The following is a 13462-nucleotide window of genomic DNA, read 5'->3' on the forward strand; positions in this document are numbered from 1 at the left end:
AATGAAGGCAAGGCACATTGCGATGTGCCAGTTTTCAAGGAAACCTTTTCTAAAAACTTGCCTTTAATGTTGAAACTTCCCGCACTTGAAGACATTACAAGGAGAGGAGAGGCTTTTAGGAGGAAGATGTATTGGAAACGTTGTGCTGTGAGTTGTAGGCCCTTCCTCCCTGAAGGAAGAAGGTTGAGCTTATCTCCTTGCTATGAAGACCTAGAGAGGAGAGCTCCCTTATGGCCTTTCACAGAAGGTTTAAGGTTTTCCTTGCGGGAGGAGGATGCCCTGGCTTGGAGCCTGATTCCTGTCTCGGAAATCTAGAAGGTGAGAAAAGGCTAATTACTTTCTTGGCACAGCTTGCTACTGTACAGAGACTGTCCTTTACTGTAAGAATTTATCAGAACAAAAGATATGTGAGTCCCATGCATGGGCAAGATGGGCCACACTAAAAAGAGCCATCATGGGTAGTCTTGGGCTCGTGTGGAGGAGTTTGGAGTCCTTCCTAGAAAGAGGCCAATGGCAGGGTATAGCTGGGTGCCCTGGGACTGAGCACAGAGCCCCAAGGGACTACTTAAGGTAGGATTTGCCAGCCAGCTCACTCAAGGACTAGCCGGAGAAAAGAAAGCAGCTGGAAATTTCTGAATATTGCATGAAAAACAACCCTTAATCACCATCAGGTATCCTAAGAACCTGTGTTTAGAAAACACTGCAGAGATCACAAAACCATCCAGTTATGTAAGAATTTTCTAGCGTCTTCCTTATTTTTCACCAGGGCTGAGAGGGAAACAACTGGTGGACTGGGGAGTGTGAACAAGGGGAAAAGAAAAGTCAGGGAGTGCAGGCTCTCTGCCGGAGGCGGGCCAGACTTTGGGAGAAAATGAGGATTGATGTTAAGTCAAGGTATGGTTTTGATAATTACACAGGACCAGGCATTTTAATTTCCTAATAGAGGCTATTTTCCCCTGAAAATGACTGTAGAACCATCTCATCTAAGAGCACATACTCATGGGCTTGCCAGGGTTGTAAGCATTTTCATTCATTGTTCTCTCCCCAGCACCAGAAATGGGCCTCACCTGTGGTGAATGCACTGGGATTTTCTTCCAGGGGTGGGGACTTATTACTCTCACCAAATACTAAAGAGGCAAGGGGCAGCAGAACTAAAGATGCATGTTGATCATAGTTTATACAGCATATTACTTAACTTTTCTTACAGAGTCCAAGTAGTAGCCTCATAAATTCACGTGTCCAGTTCCTTTAATAAGTCACACCACTGCAAATTTGTCTTGATCTATAATTCTTCATGGTGCTCTGCTCTCACCTTCCTCAAACTCCCAGCACCACTGGACATGGTTAATTACTTCCTTCTTTTTGGCTTCCTAGACAGACTTCCCTCACTGAAAGTTCCTCGTCTTCGTTTTCTTGTTGGCTTTTTCACTTCTCCTTGAACTTCGAGTGCTGGAATGTCCCAGACCTCAGTTTGGATTGTCTTTTCTTCACCATCTCTTTGAGTTTACTTAAGTACCTCCTCTGTTCATGTAGTTCAAATATTTATTACTAGTTCCAACCTGTCTTCTCGGCCTCCGGACATAGATTCATTTGCTATCTTGGCATATTGTCTTGGACATGTAGCAGGCATATTGGGATTAATAGGTGAGCAAAACTGATCCCTTCCTCCAAGGGTCTCCCCTTGAGTAAGTGACATCAAATCCCCGCCAAGTGTGTAAGCCCCAAACCTGGGAGTCATGCTTGATTTGGCCTTTTCTCTTACACCCACTCATCCAGTCCAGGAAGTTCCGTTCGTTCCTTTGGAAGACAATTCTCCATCATCACTGTCTGTGCAGTGGTCACGTGACCCACTTTGCACAGCCCATGGGGAGTGGAGCTCAAGGAACCAGAGCCAAAGCTGACCCTCCGGCTATCACTATTGCTTTCAGTCATAAAGTCTTAAAGTCCGCGTCAACAAAACTGTGGCAAGCTAACGCGTTACCTTATAAGTAGAGTTAAATCTCAGATGATACAGTCTTTGACAGATTTGGCAATGAGGTCAGAATGGCTTTTTCAAAGAGGAAGTCTGAGGGCCTTAGGGGCTGAATTAACAAAATTTGAGAGAAGTACAAGAGAATCAGTAGAAAAGTGTTGACCAAATTCTATGGCCAACGAGGCAGTAATAGTGCTCCCCTTATTCCCTATTAATGAATGAGGTGGATCTAGGGAAGGGCTGAGGGCTAAGTGACCGGAAGTGGGTTCAGATAGAGCGGCGGGATCAGTGCTGTAATTGTTGCTAACTCTCCCCTAGGATATGGGGTGGATTTCCTCCCTAATCTTTTTTTTTTTTTTTTAAGATTTTATTTATTTATTTGACAGAGATCACAAGTAGGAAGGGAAGCAGGCTCCCTGCCCAGCAGAGAGCCCAACGCGGAGCTTGATCCCAGGACCCTGGGATCATGACCTGAGCTGAGGGCAGAGGCTTTAACCCACTGAGCCACCCAGGCGCCCCGGTCTCTCAGTTTTTTGCAGCAGAACCTGGCAGCAAAAAAGGAGCTTTGCCTGTCTGCAGGATTTCTCTGAGACAGAAAAATGCTCTGGAAAACCACAGATGAGGCACTGATTAGTATTTGGGTTCTTACTGACTTGGATTGGATTTAAAATGCTGACAGAGGGGCTGCATTCCAGAATGAAAGTGACACAAAGAAATCTAGATAAATTCTTGGGGTTGGCTGCGGCACTGGAAAACTTCCCCAGCCCTTTGGCTAAAACCAGGCGAGACTCTGAGAGATGTTATCACGATGAGACAGCAAATGCCCCGGATTAAGATAGACTTCTTTTAAAAAGTCACTGCTGCTCAAGTCAAGGCTGAGTTAGCCTAAGTGCACAAACCATGTGCCCCAGGCAGAAAGCTATCTCCTTTTGGCTTCTGAGTCAGGGAGTTCCCAAAGTTGAAATGAAGTGACAATAATGATGGTCTTGCTGTGCTGTCTAGGGTTTGGGGGGTTCAGAGACACTGGACCTTTGTTCTACTGAGCTAAGAGTAGCTGCTGCATGCTTAAAATTGAAAGCTTATGTTCTTTACTCACTAGTGTGGAGCCACTCTTTCCCTCTGCTGCTGATGCCTCCTTCACCCACCACCCTGATTTTAACTGCTTTAAGGAGAAGGATACTCAGGTTTGTCTCTCTCTCTCTCAAAGAAGTAAATAGTTAAAATAAAACCTATGATGAACACACTATCAACATTTTAGATAAGAACAGAATCAATAACAGAGCTGTGGTAGGACAGAAATAATGTTTGGGTGCAGTATTTTTTGAAATAAAAATGAATGCTAAAAACCTATGATGGGGGTGCCTGGGTGGCTCAGTCAGTTAAGCATCTGACTCTTGGTTTTGGTTCAGGTCATGTTCTCAGGGTCCTGAGATTGAGCCCTATGTCAGGCTCCGTGCTCAGTGGGGAGTCTGCTTAAGATTTTGTTCCTTTCCCTCTACCCGCCTCCCACCGCTCACATGCATTCTTTGTCTCTCAAATAAAGAAGTCAATAGTTAAAGTAAACCCTATGATGAACACACTACCAACATTTTAGATAAGGACAGAATCAATAACAGATCTGTGGCAGGACATAATCAGTCTTAAGGCAGATACTGATCCTGTGTTGAGGACTGTTTGTACAAGGATCAGCTAGCCCCCTTTATATTGCCTAGTGAAAACTGGGGCCTGGGGCACATCCCTAAATGCTGCGCTCTGGCTACAGCTGTGGCTGTGGGTAGTAAAGTCCTTTGTCTCTGAATCGGCAGTCCCATGTCTTCTGCCAGCATCCCTGAAGCCTCACAGTCTAACCTGGTAGATTGCAAGATGGGTAAAAACCCAAGGCAGTTCTTGACAGGTTCCGTCTCCATTGTTAATATTGTACCATGTGATGGGAACACCCACCGCAGCCACCTAACCTGTCTCCCCACTCCCGCCTTTACCTTTAAGTCTGTGTCTTCAGCAACTTGATATTTTTTGTTCTTTTTTGTATAGAATGTGAGATCATACAATGTGAGATTATCAAACTCATCTGCTTAAAATCTTCCAATGGTTTCTTTTTCCATATAGATGAAATCTAAACTTTTTTGCTCTGGCCTGTAAAGTCCTACATGATTTAGCTTCCCTGCCCACCTCTCAGAGAAAATCACTCTTCCATCTATTCATTAAACTATAGCCATAAATACCTTGCTTTTCCAAGACTTTTTTTTTTTTTTTTGGCGTGGGGATGTTCATCCTTGCTGTTTCTTTTGAGTAGCACATAGCTAACTCCTTCCCGTCCTTCAGCAGAGTATTATGAAGTAGGCACTAGCAGGGGTGGCAGACAGATTTTGAAAGACTTTGAGATTTGATATATTTCTTTTAAATCTTCAAAATAGTCAACATGGGAAAACTAGAATGCCTTTGTGAGTATTTGAACCTTGTCAAAATTCCAGTCGCCTCCAGAGGCTCTGCTTACCATGGGGAAAGTGCCCACCGGTGCCACACCCTGTAAAATCCATCATCTTGAGACGCAGAGTATGGTCCTTTGTCCAGCAGCATCTCCACTACCTGAGAGCTTACCAGAAACTCAGAATCTTGACCTGCCTCATTTCTTACTGGATCAGAATCTTTTTTTTAGCCAGGTACGCGAGTGAGCTGTGTACATTGAAGCTTTAGGAACACTGCAGTGACATCACCCTTTTTCTGCCATCACAGCCCTTGAAGCACTGCATGAATTACCTTGCATTTTCATGGGTTCGTTATTTCCTCTCCATCCCTATCCTCCCCTCACTCTCACTAGCCTGTAAGTTATAAATGTTATAAAAGGTATGTTTGTGTTGATAGCTCTATCTCCAAGGCCCATAATAAGTACTCAAATATTTTGGAAAGACTTGAATGAACAGAACATTCCATAATTACTATTAAATCCTTTATGGATGATTTTCCCCCAAACATGACCTAGCTTTTATTTGTATCACTTCAACTGTGATTGGATCCCTGATGACTCAGTGTTTGATTTTTATGCTATCTTGTGGTACAGAAGGAGATGGCCTGGATATTTCTCAAAGATGTTTGAATTTTTGGATTCTTACCTCAAGTTCTTGCTTGCTAGGTCTTGGATGCTTTTATAGTTTCAACTAGTTTTGCTTGTTCTAGACTCCATTCTTTCAAACTCATCTGCCATATTAAGGATAGAGAAATTTGGGGTATAATATGAAAGGCATGGATTTGCATTGGAAAAACTTGTCCTACTATTTCTTACCTGTGCCACAGGGGAAGTTAATTATCCTCTGAGTTTGTTTACTCACAGGGATACTAACATTTGCCTTTCGGGGTGCTAATGAGGATAAGTGAACTTACATATGCAGAGTATCTAGCATAAGGTTGAGGGTTGATCAGTACAAGTTCCTATCTTTCCCTCTTACTTGTCATCATGTCACTTTTTGCCTGAGCCAACAACCAACCAATGAAAATAAAAATTTAAAAATAGCAGGACCTCAGAGCCCTTACTCATTATTTAAATGAATTCCTCTGCCTGTTAAAAATCTCACCAAGTGGCCAATTTCCATTAGTTTCTCACTAGACTCCTCCTCCGAACCCATTTTCTACTTGAGTAAGACCAGTATTCCTGTGTTCTGCTTGGTTCATTCCTGTCTTGCCTCAAGAATATTCCCTATATGCCTTATATTCTCTAAGCTCTGTAACTGCACTTTCCTACCAAGGTACAGTGCGAACTCCCTTCTCTTGAAGGAGTATTCCTGGAAAGACCATTCTTACTGATCCAACTCTTTTTTCAAACCAGTAGGCATTTAAGAGCTTGTTTCACCAATTTAATTATAAATTCTCCTGTGTTAATCTTGAATTCTTTCATGCTTGTTAATTTTTTTCCCATCTGGGATATGAGCTTTTTGAAGACTAGAGTAGTGCTTTATATTTATTTATAATTCACAAGGGGTGGCAACGTACTGAGTCATAGACCTTGTTGACTGTTTGATGGCCAAACTCCTACTGGCTGCCTGTAAATATTTGGCTGAGTACTTTTCTAATGCTGTTCATTCTATCTGAAACACCTGGTCTCCCTCTGGGACATTTTAAATCTCATTCTTGTATTGGAATTTCTAGAACAGTGGTCTCAAGTTCAAGTGCTTATAGGTTCATGCATATGCCTAAGTGAAGGGAGCCAGTTGTAAGCATTCCAGGATTGGTAGCTGTGTGCTCTGTCTAGAGGCATAAACACCAAGGTCTGGCTCAATGTTGCATGCAGGAATTTGAGTCCGTTAAGAGAAACCAAGAAGGGGTACCTTGGTGGCTCAGTGGGTTAAGCCTCTGCCTTTGGCTCAGGTCATGATCTCAGGGTCCTGGGATTGAGCCCCGCATTGGGTGCTCTGCTCAGCGGGGAGCCTGCTTCCCGCCCCCCCCACTGCCTGCCTCTCTGCCTACTTGTGATCTCTGTCTGTTAAATAAATAAAAATAAAATATTAAAGGAACCAGCTTTTTAAAAAAAGAGAGAGAAAAAACAAGAATTTGAATATTTGTATAAAATTCCTCAGTTTTCTAATTTTGACAAATATTTCAAAGAATTTCAAAACAGCACATGCCGACCTAAAGACATCTGTGAGACAATAAGAGCATGTAATTCACTAGGGCCGTGGTTTTCAGGCTTGGCTGAAAATTACTCCCTTGGGGAGCTTTGAAAAATCCAGTTGTCCGGGCCACAGCCCAGGCCAATTAAATGAGAATCTTTGGGACCATGTTCCAGGTACCAATACTTTTTTTTCCAAAGCTACTCCATTGATTCAATGTACAGTCGAATTTGAAAACCAATGTGTTGGAGTCTCCATTCTATCTTCTTATTTCTTTTGCAAATTTAGGATTGGAATTATTTGCAATTATTTGCCTCAGATGATTTCAGTGTGATTGGGTGCCTTAATTAGCTTGGACCCGAAAATGCTCTGCAACCTCTGCCCATTTGCTTTAGGCCACATGGTAAAACTTCTGGTATTGTCCGCTAATTCCTTTGAGTCCGTTGATCTCTTATATTGCTATCCTGTGATAGGAAAAAAGTCATTTTTTTTTGTCTTTTAGAAATAAACATTAATTCATTCAATAAAATTAAATTTTCATAATGCTATTTGTTTATTCTCAGTAGTATCATCTGCTCTTTTTTCTTGGTAGTTTTTTGGAGAATGAGTAGTTTCAAATCACATATCCAGGGTTAAATAATTAATATAGTAATTGGTTCATAGTCTCCATACCCTAAATCATGTCTGCTGAAGATAGCTTCCTAAGAATTTAAGTCCTTCCAGATCTGTAGGAGTGGCTGTGAATGTGTAGACAAAGGATGGAGATGGCAGCATTAAAATGCATTAGCTCTAGCTGTCCATCTTAATCCCCACACTCTCTCGGTTCTAAACCCCTTGTGGCTCATGTGATATGACCTTTGATTTTGCTGATTCAGTTCTGATATTTTCTCTACTGTCACATTTTCCAACTTTTTTTTAACAGTGGTCGTAGCATGCCTGACCATTACCCCAACCCTGAACTTAAGTTATTTTCCTTGTTCTTCCTTTAGTTTAGTCTGTATTTTGAACATGGTTGCGAATCATTTAAAAGACAAGCAACATTGAGCTTTGCGAGTCTCTTGAGGCCATATTTTAAATAGCTTTGTCTTCTTTTTGAGCTGCAATATTCAAGATTTCGGTAATACAGGAATTGCTGGCAAACAGAAGATTTGGGGACGGTTACAGCCTGCAGCAGTACTTTACTTTGTGAAATTATGAGGTAACAAGGAAACGTTTTGCCTCTGGAAAACTTTACGACAACTTAAGAAATATGGAGACTAAAACCAGTTGCCTCAAGAGAAAAAAATTCTTAAACTCACTCCTTAGAAGATACTAAAATCAGAAATATATGCAAAAGTAACTGATGGATGGTTTCAACAATTTGAGAAATTATGGTAGAATGACAAACTGTTTCTTTCAGAAGAGAAGAATTATATTGATGCCCAGAAATTTGAACTATGCATTGCTAGAGGCTTTATGAATAATGGCTTCATTAGGTTCCTTGAACTTATGCATTAATATATATATATATATATTTTAAAGATTTTATTTATTTATTTGACAGAGATCACAAGTAGGCAGAGAGGCAGGCAGAGAGAGAGGTGGAGGCAGGCTCCCTGCTGAGCAGAGAGCCCGATGCGGGGCTCGATCCCAGGACCCTGGGATCATGACCTGAGCCGAAGGCAGAGGCTTAACCCACTGAGCCATCCAGGCACCCCTGCAGTAATATTTTTAACTAGTTCAAGGAATATGCAGCATACACCTACAGAAACTAAAACTGTATAACAAGTGTAACAAATTAACATTATGTTTTAATCTGTTTTAGAGAAGTAATGATGCTTATTTGAAGCTTGAGTCACAGTGTTTAGATCTGATATTGGCTTAATGTTGAAAGTCTCTTTTAATTTATGGATTAATCTGTGGCAGCCAGGTCCTCTTTCATCTTACTTGAAGTATTCTCACCAGGTTCTTAGTGGTTTAATTCTTACCATCTGGTGAATCACTTTCTAAATGTAATTAAAAGTTTTAGGTGGGTGCGTGTATTAGATTTTTCTCCTACTAGATTACAAATTGCTTAAATGACCATGTCATTTACATTTATTTTCCTTTCTGTGACTAGCACAGTGCTTTGTGTATTATACTCACTAATTAAGTGCTTTTAAAATATATTGGATTGATTTCCATATATAATATGGTTCATCATGGCATTTGCAGTTACCAACCTAATAAATGAGATGAAATAGGTCTATTTCAAATCCTACATAGCAAAATATTGGCAGGATAAGGGAAGAAGGAAAAGAAGAAACCATTCAAAGACTTACTCTGTAATCACTTGATGTCACATAAAATATTGGGAGGAAGGCCAGCCAAATGATGCACGTGGTGTACATGGTAAAACCGATGAACTTAGCTTCGTTGAAATTTTCTGGGCACTTCCGAGTTTTGAAGGCGTACACAGTGCATAAGATCACCAGGATGACATCGTAGGTCAGCGAGATCAACATGCTGGAATCTCTGACATTGCATTTTAAGATGACTGTTTCCCGCTTCTCTGGGAGAGTATACCGCCTGGTGCCTGGAGCCTCCAGGATCAGCCACACAGACACCACCACAATTTGCACCAGTATCAGACCCAGGCAGATGAAAACCTGAGAACTAGGGCTGATGAATTTCGGCCTCTGAGCGCCATTCTTTACCCCATCAAAGATGCGGGCAATGCAGTTTGTCTTGGTCAGCAGGGCTGAGTAACAGATAGCGAAGGATGTTCCTAGCCCTAGTCGGCGCAGCGCACAGATGACTGGGGATGGCTTTGCGATGAAGAAGAAGGTCATGCAATAGGACAGACTGACCCCAAACAACAGGATGTAACAGAGCTCCCGGCCTGAGGCTTTGACCAAGGGCGTATTGTTGTGCTTGATAAAAACAGTCACGACTATGCAGGTACACATGAAACCCAGGCAAGCGATGGTCACCGGACCAATGGCCCAGGCGTCTTCCCACTTGATGTAGTCCTCGGGAAGATTATAGCAGCCAGACAGGTCTGCAGTGGGCCACTGCCCGAGGCCACAGTCGATGCAGGTAAACTCATCAGCCAAGTATTCGTAGGGCTCACAGGGGATGCAGATCCAGCAGCAGACATCCCCTGGTTGCATGTTCTTCATTTCATTGGGGGCACAGGGGTCACTGCACTGGGAAGTGGGGACTGAGCTCCGGGACCAGTGGATAGCGTCAACATCCAGGGATAAGGTTTCTGCCCAGTGACCGACCTTCAGGTAGGAGTACTTGCCACCCACATACTGGAAATTGAACACGTTGTACCGTCCCATTCCGTCTCCAAAAGTGTCGAACTTGACAATGCTATCTGCACCTTTATTTGGATTGAATGGAGCTGTGACATGTAAAGTAAAAGGGGAAAAAAAAAAAAAAGAACATTGTTTAGACATTGAAGGAGAGATCAATGACTTGATGCCCCGCTTCTAGCAAAACTGAAAAAACAGTGAACAGGGATTCCAAGGCTGAAATAATTGACTACCATGGAGTTTACACATTAAAAGCTACTAGAGTACTCATGTATTTATGAATTCATTCATTTCACATTTCCAAGTGCCTCCTGTGTGCCAAATGCTCGGGAAAATCCCAAGCACAATACAGCGCCTGCCTTCAAAGGAGCTGATTATGTAACAGAGGAACTGGCTAACACGTAGTTGGAGTCTCTGCCGTGTGTAAATATTCATTCCCTTAAAGATTTCACCGTAGGAACCGGGCACAACTTTGTGTCTCATCCTTATTACGTATTTATGGTGTATAGACAACAAAGTGTTAGATGTTTTCATGAAAATAGAGAATTAATATGAAGAATTTTCCTCTCTCAAAATGAAGAAAAAGCTTTTCATTACAAATGTACAGTATGCTGCCTTTTTAAACTGTTTTTTAAAACAAGTATGATTGACATACAATGTTATGTTCATTTCAGGTCTATACCATAAGGATGCAACAGTCCTGTACATTACTCAGCGCTCACCACAATAAGTATAGTCACCATCTGTCATCATACAACATTATTATGATATTATTGACTGAATTCCCTATGCTATAATTTACATCTCCATGAATTAGTCACTTTACAGGGCAAGTTGGTACTTCTTAATCCCATTCGGTACCTTTAATGCCTATCCCTCACTCATCTCCCCTCTGCAACCACCATTTTGTTCTCTGTATTTAAGAGTCTGGTTTTTGCTTTTTAAAATTTGGTTTGCTTTTTAGATTCTACATACAAGTAAAATCATATAGTATTTGTCTTTTTTCTGTCTGACTTATTTCACTTAGCATAATGACTTTGAGGTCATCCGTGTGGTCACAAATGGTAAAATCTAGTTTCTTTTTTTTAATGGCTGAGTAATATTTCATTGTGGTACACATGGTAAAACCAGTGAACCCCACACTCCACATCTTTCTTATCCATTCATCTGTCAGTGGACACTTGGGTTGCTTCCATATCCTGGCTACTGTAAATAAAGCTGCAATAAACACTATCTTTTCGAATTAGTGTTTTTTTTCCCTCTGGGTAAATATTCAAGTAGTGGAATTACTGGATCATATAGTATTTCTCTTTGTAATTTTTAAAGGAATCTCCATAATGTTTTCTACAGTGGCTGCCTATGGTCTGCTTTTAAACAGTTCAGGTGACTCAGAAGGGAAAAAATGGTAACCCACCCACAATCCTTTAACCCTAATATTTTCATATTTGGGGGCATATTATGCTCTATGTAGCATGTTTATATTCTCATAAACATACGTGGCCTGGATACCTTAAAGGCACCAACAGTATATGGAAGCTAGGTGACAGTGCATTAAAGTTTGTTCTTGACGATACAGTGTTCAGAGCCCTTTCCCTGTCTCACAGCTTGCTGCAAGGATTCAAGAAGAGCAGCTCTCCGAGCATTTATGTTTCCTCTCATCCAGCTGTTTGTTCATCATGTTTCTCTTGCCAGTGTCTGGGCCACCCTGACCATCCATTTTTATGCTACCTGCTTTGGTCTGTGTGCTTACTATTTCACATTGTCCATCTTTATGCTTTCAGTGGGTGTAGAAGAAGAACGTTGCTGGTATCTACTGGTGCACAGGCAGACTCTACTAGTTAGACTAGGCTTGTCTGTGTGAATAAGTAGACCCAAAATTGTTCAGTGGCTCAAAAACAGGGACGTTTATTTCTCCCTCATGAGATCTGGGTTGGTGGGTGTTTCTCCACCACAGGGTGATTTGGGAGCCCAGGTTCCTTTTGTCTTGAGGCTGTGCCAATTTGCAGGGTCTCCTCTTCATCGGCATCCATCCAGTGGAAGGAGGGAATGTGAAGCAGGTGTCCCTGCTTCTTAAAAGGGTAAACCTGGAAGTGCATCTGTTTCCATTCACATCTCATTCAGTAGAAATGAGTTTTCCAGGGCCACACTCATGTCAAGAGGGGCTGAGAAATATAGCTTAGCTAATGTGTGCAGCTAGAACCCTGCCATGCAACGAGAAAATGGAATTTGGAAGACACTGTGTCCTTACTCTGCAGGGGTTTTCTGTCTTTGTTGTCTTCTTCCTGAACTCCATTCCACCTTCTCTGGGGTTCACGTTGTTCCAGCCAGTGGGCAAACGTCTTACCCTTCTTGGGTGAGATACTTTATGAAGGAGAAGGGTCCCTCATTGACTTACTTGGGTCCTTGGTGAAAGGAGACTTGACAATTTACCAAGTAGCCCTCTCCTGCTTAGGGCTCATAGATGCCCTTGGTGGCCTACATTGGGTGGTTTACCATGATGTTTCAGATCACATATAAAATCTGTTAGCAAGTGTAGTCCAATATGCCAAATTTATTCCTCATTTATGATTTTTTTTTTCCCTTAATGATTTTGTTATCTTAGTTGCAATTCAACTGTTTTCTTTTTTTCTCTTTTTGGTTTTTGGATTTTTTTTTTACATTTCAACTTTACTAACTAATCTTTACCTAGCTTTCTGTCACATTCCACAACCCCATCACATATGCCTATGTGTGTCTATATTCTAGCTGTGAAGTGGCTTTGAGCTCATAGTGGTATGAGGGATGTGGTATGAGGGCACAGTTTGGGATTTAGATGACTTGTATGTGATTCTCATCTCTGTCCTTTAATAGTTAGCCAGATTAATCTTTCTGACTCTGTTTTTTTAATCTGCAAATTATAAATGAAAATTATAAATAAAGTAATATAAAAATATAAAATGAACATTTTCTACTTATTTTTAGCACTTGCCAGATACGAAACTATATGATAATTAAGTCTATTGTATTTGTTTTTTCTCTTCATCTCTTTCTACAGTGGTATAATCTTTTTGCCATTGATACAACTTTCGACTATGCTTTAATATCTGTCAGGATGAGTATATAATAGGAGTTGAAACAACTTCTTACTATAATTTTAGGAGTAGGAATCAGTATCAGAATTCTTACATTACATAACACTAACCTTGTTTGGTCTATCACTAAAGTTTTAGGGACTCCTTTCATATGTTACTCCATTTATGTTTAATATTTTAACACATTTTACATCAAGTGTAATAACTTCAGATGTGTTATTAATTTGTTTACTCTCAGCTATGCAATCAATCTCCACCAATGTTCAACTGATATCAGATTATTCTGTAAAAGATTTGTGAAATGAACGTGTTTTACATTCTTAATTTAAATTCTTTGTTATTTTTTTCAAAGATTTTATTTATTTATTTGACAGATAGAGATCACAAGTAAGCAGAGAGGCAGGCAGAGAGAGAGGGAGAAGCAGACTCCCCACTGAGCAGGGGCTTGATCCCAGGATCAAGGGATCATGACCTGAGCCGAAGGCAGCCGCTTAATGACTTGAGCCATCCAGGAGCCCCAAATTCTTCATTATTTTAACA

At 41.1% G+C, this 13462-nt stretch overlaps 1 protein-coding gene across 1 annotated transcript in view; it reads right to left on the bottom strand.

Annotated features, from left to right (window-relative positions):
• Positions 1–13462, bottom strand: part of LOC116862778 (metabotropic glutamate receptor 3) — a 76503-nt gene that overhangs the window by 15926 nt on the left and 47115 nt on the right. Inside the window, exon 2 of the mRNA XM_032850172.1 lies at positions 8874–9940. Within this exon, the coding sequence (XP_032706063.1) occupies positions 8874–9940 (1067 nt within the window). The remainder of the gene's footprint in view (positions 1–8873; positions 9941–13462) is intronic.

Source organism: Lontra canadensis, unplaced genomic scaffold (genome assembly GCF_010015895.1).
Source record: "Lontra canadensis isolate GAN:19392208 unplaced genomic scaffold, GSC_riverotter_1.0 scaffold323, whole genome shotgun sequence".
Lineage (NCBI taxonomy): Eukaryota > Metazoa > Chordata > Mammalia > Carnivora > Mustelidae > Lontra > Lontra canadensis.